General features: G+C 54.3%; 1 protein-coding gene across 3 annotated transcripts in view; it reads right to left on the bottom strand.

Moving 5' to 3' along the window:
- Positions 1–13946, bottom strand: part of BICRA (BRD4 interacting chromatin remodeling complex associated protein) — a 37335-nt gene extending 23389 nt beyond the window's left edge. For all 3 annotated transcript variants that reach the window (XM_074810041.1, XM_074810044.1, XM_074810043.1), the window contains exon 1: positions 13742–13946. In XM_074810041.1, the coding sequence (XP_074666142.1) occupies positions 13742–13829 (88 nt within the window). In that variant the 5' untranslated portion in view covers positions 13830–13946. The remainder of the gene's footprint in view (positions 1–13741) is intronic.
- Between the last annotated feature and the right edge of the window lie 8098 nt (positions 13947–22044).

Raw genomic sequence — 22044 nt, 5'->3', positions numbered from 1 at the left:
ATACGAGGTCACAGGGGAACGGGAGCGTTTCACGGGCGTTAACTCTGCGCCCGGGGAATTGTATTTGAGGCTCTTCAATTAAAAAAAAAAAAAAAAAGGTTAATTTTAATTATTCTTTAAGTGGGGTTCGTTTGAATTATTCTTTAAGTGGGAAGGTACCACCCCCCTGAAAAATGTAAAAACCGCTGTCGTTACTTTGCTTCACAAGAGCTTTTTATAAAAAAACACACGTTTTCATGGTTTCCTCTCCCAAACTTCTAGAATTCCCTTTTCCCCGTTGTTTTTGCCACTTAAAAGAAGGATTTTGCCAACGTTCCGCGGCAGGGATGAGCACGGGAAATCCTGGAAACGCTTTCAAACTTTAACCCGGGCGCTGTTCCGCGAGGAACGTGGCAAACCCGCGAGCGGAGGGAAATGTGGGAATCTAAAATAATTTTTAAAAAAATGAAAAAAAGGTCAAAAGAAGCATTATGGGCGTTATTTCACGTCCGAGTCACGCTCGTAACGCCGCTCCGGGGGGCAGGTTCCAAAAACAAGCCGATGAGCTTCGAGCGAACCCCGCCGTGACTCTTTTCCCCTCAAAATAAAGATAATTTTAAGGATTTGATCCCGTTTTGACGCCCCCCTAGCGTGGTGTCAGCCCGGGAGGGTTCAGCGTTCGACGCGCACACACGCGGTTCCGACCGCGCTTTGTGAATAATTTTGAAAAATTACGGTAAAACACGCGGCGCTTTCACTCACAAGTCGCCTTCGGCGAGGCGGTTTCTTTCTGTTTAGTAAAACACAGCAAAACGAGGGGGAAAAAAAGCTGCTTTTGGCGTTACCACCTCACATTTATTTTAATCAGCGACGTGCAAAATCACGTCGTCGCAAGAAATTCGCGGAAAGGCAGCCAGGACGCGCCGCTCTTCACGGCACCGAGGAACCTTCCCGACGCCCAGCGACGTTCTCCAGCCCCGTTTTCCTTCCGCGCTTGAGCGACGTTTTGTTTACGGCACCGCAGGAGAACATATTTTTGGCAAAAGCTCTGTTTTAAGCGTTTCAGTAACAGCTGTGCCGAACCGCCGGCGACAACATCAGACGCCGCAGCGGCTCCGGCGGCTGCTCGCCCCGCTCCACACCGGGGGATGCTTTGTGCCAACAGCCGTCGTGACTCGGTTTTATTACACCGTAAGGCTCAACGTCGGCTTATTTTTAGACCCCGCGCAGTCAAGACGCTGCGAAAGGGCGGGGAGAAGCCTTTCGCCGCCGTAAATGAACTCGACGTCCCAGCGAAGACAGGAAAATGGGGAGACGAGGGGAAGTTTCCCGTCACAGAATCATCGGGGTTGGAAAAGCCCTTGGAGCTCCTCCAGCCCCACCATGAACCTCACCCTGACCGTTCCCAACTCCACCAGATCCCTCAGCGCTGGGTCAACCCGACTCTTCAACCCCTCCAGGGATGGGGACTCCCCCCCTGCCCTGGGCAGCCCATTCCAACGCCCAACAGCCCCTTCTGCAAAGAAATCCTTCCTAAGAGCCAGTCTGACCCTGCCCTGGCGCAGCTTGAGGCCATTCCCTCTTGTCCTGGCGCTGGTCCCTTGGCTCAAGAGACTCATCCCCCCTCTCTGCACCCTCCTTTCAGGGAGTTGCAGAGGGCCAGGAGGTCTCCCCTCAGCCTCCTCTTCTCCAGACTAACCCCCCCCAGTTCCCTCAGCTGCTCCTCCTAAGACTTGTTCTCTGGATCCTTCACTAGTTTCGTTCTTCTCTGGCCACATTCCAGCACCTCAATGGCCTTTTTGGGGTGAGGACCCCCAAAACTGAACCCACTCATCGAGGGGCGGCCGAGCACAGGGGTGAGATCCCTTCCCTGTCCCTGCTGGCCACGCTAGGGCTGATACAAGCCAGGATGATGCCATTGGCCTTTTTGGCCACCTGGGCACAGCGCTGGCTCGTTATCCATCAATCACCCCCCAGGTCCCTCTCTGACTGGCAGCTCTCCAGCCACTCCTCCCCCAGCCTGTAGCCCTGCTGGGGGTTGTTGTGGCCCAGGGGCAGCACCCGGCATTTGGCCTTAGTGAAACTCCTCCCGTTGGGCTCAGCCCATCGCTCCAGCCTGGCCAGGTCTCTCTGCAGAGCCTCCCTACCCTCGAGAGATCAACACTCCCACCCAACTGGGTGTCATCTGCAAACTGACTGAGGGGGCACTCGATCCCCTCGTCCAGACCATCGATAAAGATGTTAAACAGGAGTGGCCCCAAAACCCAGCCCTGGGGGACACCACTCGTGACCGGCCGCCAACTGGATTTAACTCCGTTCCCCACCACTCTTTGGGCCTGGACATCCAGTTTTTGACCCCGCAGCAGAGGCCGTGTCCTTAATTCCCAGATTATTCCCATCAGGAAAAGCAACACACCCCCCCCCCAAATTAATCCAGGCAGGACCCACAGAGCATGGGCACCCCAAAAGTGAACAGACTTTGGGATTTCAGCCCACTGTTGGCAAACGGGGAAGAAAAGAGCCCGCAGCATCGTGGGAGCACAATTTCCCCCTTGGATGTGCCCAAACTTTTGGTGTTTGGTGGCAAAACCAGCCCAGCAGGTCACTCCCCCCACCTCAGCAGAGGCTGCAAGGCCGCGTTTCACTTTCACCCTGAGGAACCGTTTCCTGACGGCTCGTTCCCGGCCAGCGAGGGGGGCCCGGGGCAGAGGGATCCCCCCCACCCCGGGAGGCAACGGGGCAAGAACCCAAGGCGGAGGCGACAGGGAGTCCCGGCTGCCTAATTCTTAATTATTCTTTGGTTTATCATATTTAAGACGCTACAATTGTTGCTCCTCTGTGATTTCGCTTCCCTTCGTAATTAGAGATAACGATTAGAACGTTATTTTGTATCATCCCAGGAGCGGCTGCGATAACTTTGGGAAGCCGGAGCCAGCCCAAGACAAGGCGCCCAGCGCGGCCGCCGGCCTCGACGCCGAAACGCCACGGATCACCTGCACGAGGCTCGGGGCAAACGGGGCTTCCGAGCCCAGGAGCCGCTCAGGCCGCAGCACGGGGGTGAAAAAAGGCTCAGCCTACCAAGGAGCGGTTTTTAGAGGGAGGTATAAACGGTGTTGCAAGGGCAAGTCGCGGCTAATTGCGATCTACGGCTCATGAAAGAACCAAAAATGACCAGAGCACCTCGCGGACAGGCTTTTCCCTCTGAAGGGAAATTAAGATTGATTAGGACGAGCCCGGCTGGCGCAGGAGGCCCAGCGCAATCGCTGCTCCTGCCGGCACCGGGCGCACAAACCTCCCTCCCACGAGACTATTTCGTAGTCTGCTCTGCCCAGGGAGCAGCGGCCTCCAGAAAACAGAAATAAGTCACAACTTAAAGACGGACAAGGTAAAATGTGAAAAAGTTTCGGTGAAATTTAGTTTCCTGCCTAACAGGCCCGAGCGTCTCTGCTCCAGCTTTACGAAATGAGCCGAGGCTGGAGTTTTCTCGCCACGTTCGGTCCCACAAGGTCAACGTCACGCGGGGAATGGAGGAGCGGGGCGCGCGGGGGGACGCCCGGAGCCAGTAAGGAAGCGCACAAAAAAAATAATCACCAAGGCTCGGGCTTAAACTCCGGGCAGCGTTTTAGAGCAGGTGGAGAAGTAGAATTGACGCCGACGCAGCGCGGCCGTCCCTGAGCAGCGCTCGGCCCTCGCAGGCGGCGTCCCCCACCCGCGCTCTCCAGACAAAATAAATACCGTTAAAACGCACATCCATGACTCAAAAAGCCTTAAAAAATAATTTTAAGGGGATCCGGCCGGTGCGCAAAATGTAATTTTCAGGAGCTGCTGAAGTCACTTCAGAAAGTCTTACTCACGTTGAGCAAACGGTTTTTTTTCCTTCCAGACAGAATCCCTTTCATTCTCTCCACGTTTTGTGCTCTCACCGCAGAATAAGCTCGAATTACGCCCAGCGCACAGAGTTTATATCCTCACCACCAATTAAATGTTTTCTTTTCGGTTTTTCGGTTTTATTAACGTTTGCTTTTATTCCTTCGGTTCTCTCAGGCTTCCTCTTACCCGGGTCATTGATAAAAACACGCGAGAAGCCCCCGAAGACCAGGGGCTGCTACGCGCAGCTTCCAAACGGGTGGAAAACCAAATTTTTTTTTTTCCTCAGCGAGGAAAACCAAACTGAAAAAGGATCAGGGAAGAGCCGGCAGAGGATACCCACACCCGCGGGCGGGTTTACACGCAGCGGCGGCAGCGAGGGAAGTCCCAAATCTTTCCTCAGCACGTTTTTTTCCCCAGCATCGATCGTGAATTTATCACCAGCCTCCTGAGAGGACGGCGACCGGGGACGCAACGCGCTCAACCCAGAGCGCCCGCTGAAGTTTCTCATCCCCCAAACGGGTCGTTTTGGGAGGTTTTTGCTCATTTCCAGCCTCGACGGCCAAAAGTTATCCCCGTGCCCTTGGCAAAGCTCCACGGGAATCACCACAAGTTCCCCTCGGAGGGACGACCCGCTCGGGAGCTTCACCGAAACGGAGATATTTTCATTGTTTATACAGGATGAACCCCAGAATCACGAGACCAAAATTAAATCAAGCAGCAGGCTGCTCCTGACGCCGTGAGAGGGTCTACGAGGGGCTCGGTTACTGTCCCTCCTGATGGAAACCCCTATTTGGCTTTAAATCACCGTTAATTGAACTTCTGGACTTCTTCCAGGGTTGAGGACATGCAGTTTATGCTCTAGAAGGGGGAAAAAAAAAAAAAAAACCCTAAAATACCTATTTTTGACAGCTCAAGGCACACTGATAAATCGTGGAGCAACAATGGGAATCACACGCGTGGGGATGGAAAAGGAAACAGCCCCCATTTCGCCAGTATCCTCCTCTTTTTCTGGCATCCCGGGAGATTTATCTATTATGCAAAAAAAAAAAAAAAAAAGTGCGCTGAGTGGGTGAGGAGGGCAAACCCGGCAACAAGAAAAGCATCTTCCGGGGAAACAAGCTGGAAATGATCGTTTCCGAGGGATTTGCAGAGTCTGCGAGAATCCCGCCGGGAATCGAGGAAATCTCCATTTCAATGCCGGGGACCCGCAGGAACGCCGCGGCCTCTCCCAGCTGCTTTCTGCGGGTTTAAGGGATTCCTCCCCAAAATCCACCCGGTGCTCACGTTTCCAAGCAAACCAACCCCTAACCCAGCAAGTAAAACCACGGATGTTTTATTTTCGCGGTACTATTAAATATTTGAAATATAAACAGTTCCCCGTATTTTTTTTTTATTTTTTTTTTTTTCCCCCTCGCAGAGACTTAAAAAAGGAAACAGCCAAACAGCCCAGATTCTGAACATACCACCGACAAGTGGCTATTTTTAACAAACTCCGAATCGGCGCTCCCACATTTTGCTGCTTTCCCAAGGATTTAACCCCAACGCGTTTTAGTTTCGCCACGTTCATCTCGATCCGGTCGATTCCATCAATCCGACCGTAATTAAAAGGCGACCGTCACCTGCGTCGGGTTCTGCATGAAACACCCTCACGGAGCGAAAACTCCCCAGTCGTTTGGGAGATGTCGCTTAACGGGAATAAACGGGGGGTAAACCGGAGCCCAATCGTGGCAATTAGGGCTCCGCACAGCGCCCAAGACGTAATAAAACACCATTTTGACGCGCGACAGGAACAAAAGCCCCTGCTTGGAGCACACCTCCAGGTTGAGGTGTTTATTGACGTTATTTATTCGCAAAAAAAAAATAAAGGTGTTGGAGGCAGCTGGGCACAGCCCTGGCCTTCCCTCCCCTTTCTCCCGCCTCGGAATAACCCTCGTTAGCCTCAGCGTGGCTGGGACCTCCTCAAGAGCGCTCGTGTTTTATTAACCTCTCGCTTTTCCCAACTCCTACTACGGACAGGACAGAGGATACAGAACGTTCACACTGTGAAGGGTAAAACCCCGGCAGGACTGGGACACCCGCGTAGCCCCGCGAGGTCATAGACCCCCCAAAATGCCATGGGGGGGGGGGGGGGTGTCACCAGCAACGGGTCCACATTGAGGCTTGAGGAGCCTCAACTCAAGTGAGAACCCAAAATCCAGGCGCTCGAGCGCCGCCGGATTTCAAAACCAACCCCCCCAAATCCTTCCTGGCTTCTGGAATTCCTTAAAACCCTCGAAGGCGAAGCCTGATTTCCCCCTCGCTGTTCATCTCCTCGCTGGTAAAAGGCCCGAGTAGCTTCTTTTGGCTGCGAGCGGCGCCGAGGATGCAGCGTGCTGTCATGGAGACCAGGCTGCTGGGATGCACAACTGACCCCCTCAACGCAGCCCCACCTTCCCGCCCCCAACAACCCACGCCGGGGGTGGGGGGGGCCCCCCCAAAGCCCACCGAGACGCACCCCAAGAGCCTTTTTCAGTTCCGAACACAAATCAGCGGGGAAAAGCGGCGCCTGCCGTTGCGCTCCGAAGCGCTGAAAAGCTTATAAATAAGATTATAAATAGTATAAATAAGATTATAAATTTCAATAAGATTATAAATTGTATCAATAAGATTATAAATTGTATCAATAAGATTATAAATTGATAAGAAATAGGGGGGGGCAGCGTTTTTCTGGATTTACTGGGAGTTGGAAGCGCGTATCCCCGACCGCTTCCCGAAGGGGGACGGGACGCCCCTCTCAGACGGGCTGCAACGCCAAAAAAACTCCAAATATTCCCCCAAAATAGATAAAAGAGTATTTTCTCTTAAAAATATCTTAAAAGATATTTTCTCATCAGGGAGAGCGACGCCGGCAGCGTGAGCTGGTGGGATTTGACGTTTTCGAATCATTCACCAGATCCTCGGTGATTTTCCACCACCAACTGGTCACCATCCCCTTTTAACACATTTTCAAGGAGAACTTACGACTTTTCCATCAAGGAAAACTGGAAACACACTTTTCCCCCCCCCCCCCCCCCCCCCCCCGAGTGAAAGCATTAAGATGGGAATTCCCTGCAGTAAAACTTCCTACCCGTAAGGAAAAGCAGCAGCTCCTGCAGCGGAGCCGGAGAGTTTGAACATATCAAGCCTCACGCAGGACCTAGAGAACAGGGAAAAATATTTAAAATTTCCCAGAAACGGCCCAAATTTGTGTATATCCTCTAAAATGAATCGGCCTAACCTCTCCTCGGTTAACAAGCAGCTCGAAAAGAGGGGTGCACAAACCAGCCCCTCCCCATCGCCGCAGCTTAATTCACACACACGCTCTGGCCGTGGGTCCCGGTACCGTTTTTCTGCTGTTTTTGTAACAAAAAAACCACCCCAGTTTGCACATTCTGGAAATTGATGCTTAGTCTGAATAATTGCGCTGATGATTTTAGCAGTTCTGTTATCAGCTACAGCAGCTGATAGTTAAATTGTAAGTTTTCCGATGCGCTGATTTATAAACATTATATTCCAGCTGACTATCTAGAAATATAAACCCAGGAGGATAATAAACAAGTTATAATTGGTTTTGCCTGTCATCATTTTCTGACAATCTAGAAGTTAGCACAAAATTGCAAAAGCTGTCGCTCCCCGTGACAAAAAACCCGGGAAACAGCGTTTTGCAGTGAATTAGACCCAAATTCCCCCCATGCTGTGACATACGCTGGTACAATTATACCCATTTTACAGACGGCAGCACTTCTAAACTGGCACCAGGAATTCCGGTTCTCAGCTTCCCCTGAAACCAGAGGGCTCGATTTCCCCGGGTTCCACCGACAAAAAGCAGGGAAACTCCCTGTTTTTCCTAGAAAAGGGGCGACTACGCATTTTTGACCGGACTCCAGGAGTTCCAATCCCACGAATCTCGAGTAAACAAGTGACCGAGGTTACGTTTTTTCGCACTGAGCATTCTCGTAGGAAACTCCGGAGACGCTCGTCGTCTTCCCATCTGCTCCTGCGCCACCACGAGCTTTCAAACCCCTAGATCAACCCCCCCCGCTCTGCGGTTTTGGTGAAAAATTCGATATTTAAACGCTCCCAGGGCTTTCGGCCGTTCCTCCTTCGCACGGGTGAGACGGAGATGTGGCAGCAACACCGCCAAGGTCCAAGAAGTTTCGGCCGGCGCCGGCAGAACCAGAGCCCGCGCCCCTTCCTTCAGGGATTTATTTTTATTTTAACCTACAAAAATCACGCGTGGAAAAAAAAAAAACATTTTTTAACTCTTTCCGTGGACGCTTTGAGCCGGGTAAACCAGCGCTTCCGTCCTTCCCCGGGCGATTATCAACAACAAAAAGCCGGTTCGCAACCGCACGCCCGAAGCTCAAAGCGTTTTATCCCCGCTTCCATTTCGACGGGTGGAGAATCTGACAGCGCCAGACACCCGGGGAGCGGCAAAAAGGGGAGAAAAAACGTGATTTTGGCTGTCACCGCCCTCCCCGAGTCACAAAGAGGCAGCAGCTGCAGGTGAGGGCGGCTCGGGAAGAGCGTGGGACATCTCTTGCGATGGGAACGCCGTTAAAAACAAAAACATCGCAGCGTCCAGTTTCAACGTTAACCGTTACTCCAAAAGCGGTGAAATCCACCCAAAAAGAACATCTCCTGTCTCGCGTCACCGCGACTCGCTCATCGCCGACCCCTTTTCACGCCCGACGTCGCGTCGAGGAGCCGCCCCGGCTGGCGGCCTCGACCCAAAGCGGCTGTTTTTGGGCCAGGAAAGCGTTTTCCTGGCAGCGACGGGGACTCGCACCCTCGCGGGCCGCCCGCCCTCCCCTCCCCCTGCGCCGCGCAGGATTTACTTGGGAGTTTTTTGTTGGGTTTTTTTTTTTTTTTTCTTCTCGAAAATCATTTCCAGACTCGCATTCCCTCGACCGCAGCGGGAGGAGGAGGAGGAGGAATACAATGGGAAGCAAAGTGCTCGCTTTTTGGGGAAGGAGGGGGGAAACGTTCCGGGGCTGGATGAGGAAGAGGATGGAGGAGAAAGGCCGTTCCCGCTCTCCCCAGCCGACGAGCGGCTGCGGCGCGTTGTGCCGGCCCCGTTTTTGGGTCAAACTTAGAGATATCGCTCAAGGTTTTGCCGCTGGGAGTATCGTAAAGGTTGTTTTTCTGCTAAGGAGAGGTGCGTCGCCAACAGCAGACGGACAAACCCGTTAATGTGAGAGTGAGGGGCTGGTTGGTTTGTTTTTTTTTTTTCCTTAGAGCGAGCAAATTTCAGAAAGAAATAAAGAGAAAAAAATGAGAGAAAAAGGAGAAATACACTCAACTAGACCCAGTCCCAGCAGGACACGGGTCTGAACCCGCAGGGGCTGCCTGAAAAGCCTCCGTTAACACCCACTTTCAGAGCCAGCTGATAGGAAAAAAAAAAAAAAAAAATAAACCTTGTTGGTTTTCTTACGTTCTCCAGAAATCCTTGTCCGAAAGGAGCAGCAAAAAAATAAAAATAAAGCTTTTTGCAGGTGCGTGCATCATCACGCGCCGATCTTTGACCTTTTCACCGAAACCACAATGGATGTTTCAACTACTTATGGTAGCAGAAACAACTTTCAACCACGCGCTGAATGTAAACTAAAGTGTTTCTGCCCTCGGCCCGCAGCGGCTGCTCCCAGCACCCCCGGCAGAGCCTTGTTTTGGCGGCTGAGGTTCAGTTCTCGCCGGACAGCGCTAAAAATGACAAAAATCGGGTCAATTTGCTGCTGGAGGGGAGGGAGTAGGCGAGAGGAGAGAGCTGGGGGTGAGGGACACACACACACACAGAGGAACCTGGGCTCAAAAAACAGGGGGACGGAGCCGCCCCCACGGGGAGCAGCAAAGGTACCTCCAGGCCCCCGGCAAACAAATCGCCGAAATTTTCAAGTTTTGGCAAGCGTTTGCCCAGCCACCGCTGGCCGGGAGGATCAAAGGGCCCCGATGCAGCGAGACAAGGCGCAACCGTGGGTTTAAAGCCCCACCGGAGGGTCTCAAAATACTCCGGGCTCTCGAATAGCAACAGCGGAGAGAAATCGGGGCCGCAACGGAGGCCCAAACCGCGGCCCGGCTCCGCGCGACGCCCAAGCGCCACGAAGCGCCGTCAAGCGGCGGCTCGTCGCCTTTTTTACCGACGGGATAAACCCAGAGGGATGATTTTGGGGTTCACTGGGGTCTGAGTTAGACGGCGGCGGCGGTTTCCGCAGGGCGAAGAGCGGGACTCGGAGCGCGTGGACATCACCCCGCGGCGCCTTCCCCTCCCTCAGCCACGCTGGAAGAGGCGAGCGCCGAGGAAGGGCCTCGAGCCCTCAAAAAGGGGCTTTTTGCAGCCCAAACTGGGACAAACCACCCCTCAAGGCGGCTCCTGGAGTCGCTTCTTTTATTCTTGAAAGCCGCGGCCTCGCCCGGAGCCTGTTTACGAAAACGTCCTCGCACCAGAGGTTTTTTGGCACGCGGCGGTTTTTTGCTGGTGAATTCGGGCAGGAAACGCCGGGCCCCTCTCTGCGAACAGCTTTGAGACCCTTTTCTAACCCCGCCGAGGATGGCCGCGGCGTATCTCCTCGGCCCGCACCAAGTTTCAGCCTTACGGGGCTGTTAATCAAGTCCTGAACGTAACGAAGGCGACGCAATTAGACGTTTTAGCCCCCCCCCCCCCCCCCCGCCCCAAATTAAGGGCAGGAGGGAAAAGGCGACGCAGAACGAAGCCGCTCGCGGGTCAACGGCCGGAATTTAAAGGCGGGAGTTGGGATATTAGCGCAGGAAAAAGGGGGTTACGGCGTCAAAATCAAAGGAGGGCGGAGGAATCAACAAGTTCCGCACCAAAACACCTGGGAAAAGTCAGAGCGCGATAAGAGAGCGGCTCGCGCCCACCGTGGCAACGGCCCGCTGCCGAAATTAAAAATTCCGCTCTACTACAGGATGAAATTTAGCTACTACTGAGGAAAAAAAAAACCTCCACTAACACGGCGCCGTCGAGGCTGTATTTTGAACGTTTCGCTTTCCTGTAGAGACTTAAATTTAGCGTTAAGTCTCTCGCGTCGTGAAAAACCAAGTGGAGAGAGGAACGCCGAGTCCCAAACCGTTCCCCTCAGGTTTTTTAATTTTTAATTTTTCTTGGGAAAAAGAGGAAGAGCAGAGGAATAAGGGAATGTTAATCTCAAAGTCCAGCCTCGGCCACGCACCGGGAAACACGTTACAACCAGCGTAAAGCCCCCGCAAAAGCGCCGCGTAAAAAATCGCCGCTCCCCCCCATATTCCACTCAAAAAAAAAAAAATTATTTAAGGACACGATTTAAGTATTAAGTAGAGTTTCCCCGCAGAAGCGAGTCCTTTTCACAGGGATTCCCGGGAAAGCCGAGGCATCGCGGGGAGAAGGCGGCACCTCGCAGGGACAGCAGAACTTTTTATTTATCACCCAAACTTTTTCTGGCGCAAAGTGGATTTTTTTTTTTTCGCACGCGACGGACGCGGTTTCCGCTCTGGTTTTTGGTCAGGTGTGGCCTGGGCCAAGCGGGGTGGTGGAGGGAAAGAGGAGAAGAGCGATCAGGCGTGTTCCAGGCCGCTGGGTTTCTCCCCCGACACCCAAATGGTGTTGGGAAAAGTGGGAATCGGTGCAAACGGCGTTTGAGGGAAACGCTCCAGCTCCGTAAAAAAAACGGAAACACCTCCGGGAGAGTTTATTTCCAACCGCCGTGCTCTTATTCAGGGGATACTACGTGGGATTTTACTTCCAGCCTCCATGCTCTTACTCAGAGGATACTATGCGGGATTTCACTTCCAGCCCCCTACTCAGCGGATCCCGGCCAGGCCGCGTGCGCAGGGACAGGGAGAGACCGGCCAAGCACATCGCTTCAAATTTCCCCCCTGAACGCTCTGAACTAAGGAAGAGGTTTGGCTTTCGGCGAGGGGACGCTACAACCGCTCGGATCCAACCCAACCGCCGGGGCCAGCGAGCTTTAGCGTCCGTCTGTCTGCGCTTCAGCGTCCCTCTGTCCCAGCCGCCCGCGACCCAGAGAAGCGGCGGCGAACTCCAGCCCCCCCGGCCCGCACCGGAGCCGCGGAAGAAGCTTTAGGAAAAGGCAGGAGCTCGGGCCCTCCCCACCCACGAAAAAAATTGGGGAAGGAACCGAGGACGGAGAGACGGGGCGACCGCTGCGGGAGCTCAGCGCCTGCCGGGGGGGCTGCGAGCGCCGAGGAGGCGATTTGTAAAAATCCAGGGGTGCGTCAGCGCGCGCCAGGGGCTGCCCCCGCGTTTTTGGGGGGGGGGGAATCGTTCACCTGTCTGCGACTCTGAAGCCAAAGGAGGAGCGGTGGGGGGGAACAACCAGGGGACAGGTGCCCTATCACCTTCTCTCAGTCTAAGAACAGTAATAATAATAATAATGATGATGATGTCAGCACAATGAGTTAAAAAAGCCAAAAAAAGTTAAAATCGAACGCAAACAGCGTCACCACAAACCCGGGGGGACGAGGCAACAGCACAAAAATGACACCATTTGGGCAACCGCTCACCGGATGAGGGGACCCCCAGCACGGCCCCCCCCCAAGCCCGGCCCCCTCCTCGCACCAGTGGGGGGCAAAGACAAACCCCAAAGGTGCCCCCCCACCCCCCCGGCCTCCTGCCTCAGTTTCCCTTTGGGTCAAACAAACCCTTTCACCAGCTCAAACCACTAAAGTTCTGAGGGGGAACAGCACAACCAGGCACCCCGGGAGAGGCACCAGGAGCGAGGGCGGGATCCAGGGAATTGCCGAAAACTGAAAGGAGGGAAAAATCACCTCAAAAAAGCCGCAAGGAAACGACGGAGCCCACAGAAACCAAAACCAGGGCCACAAGCCCGGCATCGTTCCCGCAAAAAAGGCAAAGCCAAAACCACTTCGCGACCGGTAAATCCATTTCAAAATGAAGCTGCGAGCGGCAGACGAATGAAAACTAGAAGAGAATTTTGAAGAGCCACGAACTGTCGTTTATTCCGCGAACGTATTTTTAACGCCCCGAGGGGAAGGACTCGGGGGGGGCCGCAAAGCGCCGTTCCGGCCCCCAACTGACCCCAACAGCCACGTAGTTACTTTTTTCAGCAGAACATCCCCCCGCACGGCGTTTTTTCCCCCTAAAATAGTCCCCTCCCGGGGTTGGCGGGGGGTGGGATGAGATGCGGGGCGCAGCGGCAGGCCGGAGCGCGGCTTTGGGGAGGACGAGCCGCCGGTGGGAGCCCCCGGGGGGGGCGAGACCGGGCACGGCGAGGATTGAGGCGGGGGGGGGGGTAAGGGGGGGGTTTAACCCCGCGGCCAAGCTTTCCGCTCCCCCTCCGTGCCGGCGCTCCCGGAGCCATCCGAGGGCATCCCCGGGAGCGGGAGGAGGAAGAGGAGGAGGAGCGGACAGCCAGGCCGGCAGCAGCTCCGCACCCGTTTCCCCCCCCCCGCTTCTCCGCCTCGCCCGGGGTTGGGGGGGGACGGGGACGCGCAGGGCGCTTCCCGGAGGGACCGGCGGAGGGAGGGAGGGGAAAGGAGGGGGGGGGGGGGGAGGCGCCGGCAGCGCCCCCTCTTTTCAGCCGGGGTTGGGGGGGTGTGGGGGTGTCGGAGCGGGGGGGAGGCCGAGGGCACCGTCCCCTTTTTTGGGGAGGTACATTGTGTTCCGGAGACGTGACCCGCAACCGCCGCACCGGGAGCCTGTCGGGGAGGAGGGAGAAGAAGGGGGGGGGGGGGGGGGGGGGGGGCGGCGGGGAAGGAAGGGGTGGGGTGGTGGTGGGGGGGGGCGGATAAGAGGCGGCGGGGCCGGTGCCCCGGGAGGGGGCAGCTCCCCCCCCCGCCCCCCGCCGCAGGTAGCGGCGTTAAAGCGATTTAAAGCGAAATCGCTGCATTGTGAGAAACTCACCGTGATGTTTGAGCAGCAGTCGGCGCGGGGTCTCCCAGACATCCCCGCACGGGCTCCGGAGCCAGGACCCCGCCAGGCACCGACACATAGAGGTTCAACGCGCTGCCTGATCGCCGGCCGCCGCCCCGCCGAGCCGCCGCCGGGCAGCGCCGGGACCGGCAGCGCCGGGGGCACCCCGGGGGTGCGGGACAAAATAAACGCACACCCCGCCGCCCCCCAGCCCCCCCGCGCGACGCATTTGCATACGACACGCCCCCTCCCCCCCCCCCAACAGCCGCCCGCCCGCCGCCGCCACGCCCAAAGAGCCGGGCTGCGCCCTGGGCCTGGCTTAGCTAGGAGCGGGCCCAGTAAAGCCCGGCCTGCCGGGGCCTCCCGGCTTTGGGGGGGGGGGGGGCCTCACGGCCTGCCGGGGCCTCCTGGAGGTGGGGGGGGGCCTACGGGTCTGGGGGGCCCCTCAAGGCCTGTCAAGGCCTCCCGGGTTTGGGAGGGCCCCTCACAGCCTGGTGGGGCCTCCCGGGTTTGGGGGGGGCCCCTCAAGGCCTCCCGGGTTTGGGGGGGCCCTCACAGCCTGCTGGGGCCTCCCGGGTTTGTGGGGGGGCACCCTCAAGGCCTGCCAAGACCTCCCAGGTTTGGGGGGGGTCCCCCTGGGTCTGTGGGGGCCCTCCCAGCCTTCTGGGGCTCCTCTCAGGTTGGGGGGGGTCCTCACGGGTTTTGGGACACCCCCCCCCCATCCCCATAAATCCTCCCTGCTCCCAAGCACCCGTTTTTGTACGAAAAGGAGAAAAATCTGGGGGCTACAGGGGTGTCCTGGGGCTGGCAGGCTGTGTTAAAACCCTCCCAAACTGGGGTTACCTCACCCCCAGGGGGGCTGCCCCCGTGGCTTTGGGGGGGGGGGGGAAAAGGACCTGTCCCCCTCATACACCACCAAGGTTTATTAGCAGCAGGATCGGGCCCTGCTGGGGAAAAAAAAAAAAAAAAAAAAAAGGTGATTAAACACGATTTTACTGATTTAATCCAGCCAAAGGTAGCGCTCATAATCAGATCAAAGCTCCAGAAATCCCCCTGGCCGGCACGCACCCCCTTTTTTTAATTTTTTTGAGTGTTTTTAGAGGGCCGCTCTGCCAAAAACCGGGCGTCGATACGGCAAAGCCACGAGAAAGCCCCCACAAAATGGGCTGGCAGAGACCCACGGGCAGGTCTGAAGCCCCAGGTTTTTTTTAATTACAGTTGCCCAAGCGCTTTTATAGATAAATAAACCAATAAAACGCTTGCAATTACTTTTAATACACCCGGGACTGTGTCACCTGGCCAACGAGCACACACACAGGACACCCAAAATATTGTGGATGGGGCAAAAGGAGATTTAAGTCACCAGTTAACAACTTTTCTCCCATAAAATTTGTTTTAGATTCAGCATCACGCCTTCGTAAAATACATTTCTCCGGGTGAATCCTGGGTGAAAAATTGAAAAGATGTGGAATAAAACCAGAAAGGGAGGAGCGGGTCTGCTGGTGACTCACCACGGGCCCGATCCTGCGTTTTTGGAGCAGAGGGGCGCTTGGATTTAACACTTTTTTAAAACGCTGCGAAGAACGTTTTGTCTATATTCCCCTACAAAGGGGAAAACTGGATTTAACAAGCGTCAGGATTGACAGGACGCTTAAAACCTGCTTCCTGCTCAAGGCAAGATGGGAAAAAAAACCCCCCCGCGTTAAGGCGAGATGGGAAAAAAAACCCGTATTTGCCGGTTTTAGGCTGGATTTTTGTCGGGATAAAGCCCTGCGCAGCGCTGGCCCGGCCTCCCCGCCGGCGCGCCCGGGCAGCCCAGCGCCGGGCCCAGCCCAGGGTCCTCGACATCCCAGTTACAAACTGGTTGAGCCGGCGAAGAGGCTCGGCTGGCGATTGGCGAGGTGCAGGCAAGGGGAGGCAGGGCCAGGCGCTTCGCCCGCGCCCTGATTAGGCGGGTTAAATGTGATTGACCAGTGCGAGTAATTAATCTGCGAGAGGCCGGGCTTGGGGCTTTGTTTATACCCCTGGATTGGCTGGATTTGAATTGGATATATGTTCTGTTGGTACCTGGGTGGGACCTCGCGGGGGTTTATTTTGGTGCGTTACGCTATAAAAGCGCGGCGCTGGCGTCCGCCGTCGCTCTCCGCCGGTAACGCCGGGGCCTCGCCAGGAGCCGTTGACCGGGTACGGTGGTGGAAGCTGATCAGGACTCTGGGCTGTTCTATCGGGAGGAAAAGGAGATGCTTACAAATGCTTTACAAAAAAAAAAAAATAAAAAGCAGCGCTTACAAAAAATAAAAAACAACATTAAGCCACATGACGCACCCTTGTGCTCAACTATTTTTTTTTTTTTTTTTTCGGTCCCAGAGCGCCGAAACAAACCAAGCAGAGTCTGCCATGCCTAAAAAAAAAAAAAAAACCAAACAACAAACCGCTTGGCAGAAAGCCACCGTAAGCGATAATTCGACTAACCCATGGGACAGGACGTGTTTCTTCCCTGGAAGGATGTTGCTATCAACAGCGCCTGCAAAACACGGGGTTGATTTCCAAACGGGAAGCGTTAATAACGTCGTCAGGAGGAAGATTTTTGTCGCTCGTGACGGCAACTTTACAATCGAACAAGTGGTCCCTCGGCAAAAAAAAAAAAAAAAAAAAATCCCCTCTCAGCGTGGAGGGAAGCTCAGGGCAGCATCCCTGAACACGGGCAAAATCCTTCGGCGGAGCAAAACGATCCACCTGCACCCATCAAAGTTCAGTAAAAACCCTCTTCTTAAGAAATAAAAGCATCAGTCATCTCACGCAGCGCACTAATTAATTAGTACGATACCCACGCGGACACGAACGTGCACTCTGGACAGGAACTTGGCAAAGCAGAGCAACGAATGAAACCCCCAAACGCTGCTATTTTTAGATTGGCTTAAAATACGCAGCTGATGACTAACAGAATTACATACCAATTTTATGTAATAACACCCGAACACTTCAAGGTTTGTTCATCATCTCCTCACGAGCGATTCTCGCTTTAACCACTAGACTGCAGCAGCAGGAGTCGCTGCGACACCTTTCCGATTAAAAACAATATTGTTTATTTACTTTCAGGTGATTTTTTTTTTTTTTTTCCTCCTCCCACTTCTCCCAAATTGCTTCGCCAGGATCCAGGTGGCTCCCACCAGCTGCTTCATCAACCAGACCAAGACCACAACCCTGATAATATTTTTCTGTGGTGCAGTTGAAGCATCATTACAATTAAAGATGTAGGAATGGCCTGGCACTCCTCCTGGGACAGAGAGGCATCCTGCTAAAATCAACCGATGTAAATTCCTTAAAATCATAACAGTAAAGAAATAAATAGTGAGGGGAAAAAAAAAAAAAAAAAAAAAGTACTAAAAATAGCTTGGAGACGGTGCTTAAAGGGATCCTGATGAGCTGCAGCACCCCACCTTCTGTCACTTTGAAGGTTTCTGGGTGTTTTACAGCCACCAGTTACTGAGGTAACACTACTCCATGAAGCAATATTCCCACTTCACAGGGGAATAATCAGGTTGGATAAATAATTTAGACAAAGCCAGCCTGCAAAACACCCGGACACGAGGCACGCTTGGCCGTTCTTTGAGGCTCAACTGAAGTTGTACAGATTAGCCCTTTCCTCCACCTTCCTCAGAGCTTTGCCCCCTCACCCACATTTCCAGCCTCTTCCCCAAGCCCTCCCTCACAAAACACCCCCCACCACCACTCTATCCCCCTATTTCCCACCCAAACTTCCACCTTTTACCATGCCTCTCCGCCCACACGAACACCCATTCCCTCCACACACAGCCGCCTTGCCCACGCCCACAACACCTCTCACCTCCTCCCCACACCTCCAACAAAATGGCGCCGCCGCCTCAGGCCTTTAACCGCCTCAGCCCCGCGACCCCGTCACGTGACGCCGCCCGCAGGCGACAGGGCGGGAAGAGCCGGGGCGCGGGACGACGGGCGAGGCGGCGGCGCCGGTGCTGGTGAGGGGAAACCTCTCCAAACCCATCCCTCCCTTTCCTCTCTTCAGGCTCCCGGGCAGCCCCACACGGGGGGGCTGGAGCGCCCCTTTCCCTCCTCCCCGCACAGAATCCTCAGGGAGAGTCCCCCAAACCCCACAACCCCGGTGTTCTGCAGGCTCCTGCAATGCTGGAGCCATGTTTCCCTCAGGGAGAGCCCCTCAGATCCACAATCCGACCCACTGCAGCGTCCTGAAGGGTGGAGCAGCATTTCCCTCAGGGAGAGCCCCCCAAACCCCCAAACCCGACCCTCTGCATCCTCCTGCCAGGCTGGAGCAGCTTTTCCCTCAGGGAGAGCCCCCCAAACCCCCAATCCTGACCCTCTACGTCCTCCTGCCAGGCTGGAGCAGCATTTCCCTCAGGCAGAGCTCCCCAAACCCCCAATCCTGACCCTCTGCAGCCTCCTGCCAGGCTGGAGCAGCATTTCCCTCAGGGAGAGCCCCCCAAACCCCCAATCCTGACCCTCTGCAGCCTCCTGCCAGGCTGGAGCAGCTTTTCCCTCAGGGAGAGCCCCCCAAACCCCCAATCCTGACCCTCTACGTCCTCCTGCCAGGCTGGAGCAGCTTTTCCCTCAGGGAGAGCCCCCCAAACCCCCAGTCCTGACACTGTGCATCCTCCTGCAAGGCTGGAGCAGCTTTTCCCTCAGGGAGAGCCCCCCAAATCCCCAATCCTGACACTCTACGTCCTCCTGCCAGGCAGGAGCAGCATTTCCCTCAGGGAGAGCCCCCCAAATCCCCAATCCTGTCCCTCTACGTCCTCCTGCCAGGCTGGAGCAGCATTTCCCTCAGGGAGAGCCCCCCAAACCCCCAGTCCTGACCCTCTGTGTTGCGGGAGGATATTGGACCTGCACAACTCTATGAGAGTTATAACCAGCAAAGCCGTTTATTCTTCCAATAGTACATACTTATGCTCTCGCCAAACCTCTTAATGCATAATTAGCAAATCAGCAATTAGACAGCTATCTACCTTTTCTCCTATCAGCATGAGACCCCTCTGACACGCGCTGTGCAGACCAGTCACCTTCTCGTTCACGCGGCGGTAACTTCTCACAGGTCAGTACTTTTCCAAGTTCAGCGTTGCAGCTGTCCGTTGTTTTCCTCTGCCACCTCGGCACAACTCGGCAGTTTCTGATCTTTCTCCTAAGGTCTCTTTCTCATCAGAGCCTTGCTGCTTCTCCGGGGCTGCGCAGGGCTGACAGGCTGATGCCTCCCACATCTCCCTCTCCTTTGTTTTACAGCTTCACCCGCAAGACTGTTTCAGAGCTTCATCAATTAAGGTTTAGAAAAACTTCAAAAAACACAGAATACCTAAAACAATTCTACAAAAGGCTAAAAATAAACCAGCAGTTACAGTTGCTAGTTGAAAAGACTAGGATGGTCTTTGAGTAAGTGTTACAAAACAAGGACGATACAGAATAGCACACTTAGTTACCGGGGTACTAACGTTCAGATCTGCAGCTGCTGGGGAACCCTGGGTGCAGCGAGGATTTAGAGTGCCCTTCCTCGCAAACCACAAATCCTACACGATGTGTCCATCCGTAGGTGAGGCATCCAACATCGCTGCAAGCGGGTCCAGCCTCATATATCTAAATCAGCAGGCCAAAATAACTGGCAATTTTCTTTGAGTGGAAACATCTGATCTCATCCTCCTGTTGGGTTCCACCCAGAGCCTGGCCACCGCTCAAGGGGGAAAACCAAGGGAGTTTCTAATAAGGTTAAACACTTGAGTTCTTAATTCTTAATATTGTTAAATAAAGGACGTTGAATACACACATTCTTACAGCATTTCATCCTGATTAATAACTACACTTTGTCTAAGCTACATCTTTCACAAGTGGCTAGTAAGCCTGTATATCTCATCAAGGAGTTGCAATTACTGTCAGCATTTTCTCTTAAAAGAGTTGGGAACCGCAGTGTGATTAAGGACAGACATAGTGTATTTGGTCCCGTTGCAGCAGCAAGCATTACCCATCCATTCTGCTTAAATGACCAGTCGAAGAGACCGTGAACTGTCGGCACAGGGGCACCCACAGCACCCACAGCACCCACAGCCGGCTCCTGAGTGTCCACCAAAAGCTGCCTCTCACGCCTCAGGTGTGGTCGCACACACCCTGCCGGTAACCACCGGGGACCGTGACCTGTGGAGACACAACATAACCTCTTCCCCGGGTTATTAAAGGATCTGGTCCTGCCCAGTTACCAATTCCCAGGTTTTTTGCTAACACTTGGGCCTTGCCCTGGACTTGTTGATCTGGTATCTGCGACGAGAAGTGACGCAATATTGACGGCACCTGTGAGACAGGGGAAATGTTTAAAAAGTTCATGACATATAATGCCTTATTTAGCCTTTTGTGAGGTGTAGATTGATCCCCTCCATCTCCCCCTTTTTGTTGTTGCAGTGGATGCTTTAGCGTGCCATGCGTACGCTCCGCAACGGCCTGTCCGGTCGGTGATGGGGAATGCCGGGCAGATACTTCACTCCCCACTGTATGGCAGGACGCAGACACCGCTCCAGAAAAGGTATCAACAGACACAGGTACGTATTTTAACGTTCCAAATGCAGCGAAGTGAGTGACATCAGATTGCTGTAATTCCAAGGAGGTGAGTCCCCGAGGGCTGACACCACTGGCTGTTGAAGAGAAGGACTCCTCTGGCGCTCAGGGCAAGTGGTGGTGATGTCTTTAGCCTGACGCCTTGATAAAGAAAACTGGTTTTGTATTGCCCTGGTGGCAATTTGGTGGAAAAAATGCATGTGAAAGCCGAGCTTGCTCAAAGGCATTTGTATTAGCCATGTAACATGTGCGTGGTAACTGGAACAAGGATACACGCAGGTTCCTGACCAGCAAGTAGTGGGAGGTGCTGCCTACCTGTCATAATGCACTTTTTTTTTTTTTTTTCCTTCATTTCCCAACAGTCTATATACTCCTGTTGGTATCAAGGATACCGTGGTATCTAATGATGTTACTGACTCGGAGGCTGCTAAGTCCACGCCTGATCGGTATCGACTAAATTATTATAAACCACCACTGATTGCAATATTTGATTAGGGTCTTTTTGTTCACACTTGTGCCTGGAGCTCCCCCTATCTTCTTCCAGCGTTTTAAAATACAGCCGAGGTGACTCTCTTTGACTATTCCCCCACTCTGGCCACTTCCCATCTCGTCTACTTTACCTTAACACGCTGCCTGATTAAGCTGACAATACCCCCTGAGGCAGATGGTACAAGGGCGCACTCTCCGCAGAGTATGCACCTAAATTCAAGACAACAATGAACACAGAATTAATTACTGCCTCCCGCTAGAGGAGATATTTCACCTGTGACACTTCAAACACTGAGCCTGAACAAGCAGGCAGCACCAGTGCTCTGTCCTAAGGAATGTTCCCTCGTCCTGCACTGCCCCCCCACCGGTACAGAGCCTGCCCTGCGCTTCGTTCCTCTGCGGCCGCTTCCCTCGCAGGATAACGGAACGGCGGCTCAGAGAACTCCGCACTCCGCAGCTGGGCTGCGCCTCACACCCGCAGAACAGTCCCACACCCACACAAAGGGGCCCTGACACTTATCACTCACACAACATCAAATGACAAATCCTACAAACATCAAAACACCGTTAAGAATATATAAAGCCGTTGCCAGTTGATTATGTGCCTCGTCCGGAAAATTCCCCCTTCCTTGTTTTAAAATCAAGGCTTTTGGTGTCCTGACCATCAGAAAGGTTTAAAGTTAGTCCTTTTAGAATGGACAAGGGACTCCGCATCCCAGTGTCAGCACCTTCTGTGAAAAACTGCCGCTTTCGGTGTTCGGGGGAGGCGGCACGGACGATCGCACGGTGCCAGACGGCCGCAGGCAGTCGCTCCGCGCCGGGGGGGGCTCGGGGAGGCCCGGGACCACCGCCGCCAACTCGGCGCTTTAAGAGTGTCCGAAACCAACTTCCAAGTGGTCACCAGCTCACTGCCATGCTGATCCCCCTTGGAAATAGCATCCCACAACCGTTCACTGATTCCAGCCCATTTTGCTGGTTCAAAGGCTGTGAGGGTATCGGCAGGATAGCCGTGGTTTCTGCACCGTTTAAGTGACTTTCGTACAGAAGTTTCATTATAAGTTATCCCTCTCTTACAGAGTATATGCAGCAGGAGTCTGACAGTGGCCATCTCCTCTGCGGACTTGTTCTGCCCCATGCTGCCCCCGACTGATCACCTCTCCCGGGTGAGTTTTCCATCGATCGGCTGTTCTCCTACATCACACCCCGCTGCAGACGGTACC

The sequence above is a fragment of the Strix aluco genome, chromosome 33 (assembly GCF_031877795.1).
Source record: "Strix aluco isolate bStrAlu1 chromosome 33, bStrAlu1.hap1, whole genome shotgun sequence".
Taxonomy (NCBI): Eukaryota; Metazoa; Chordata; class Aves; order Strigiformes; family Strigidae; genus Strix; species Strix aluco.
This window is presented reverse-complemented; position numbering and strand designations above follow the sequence as displayed.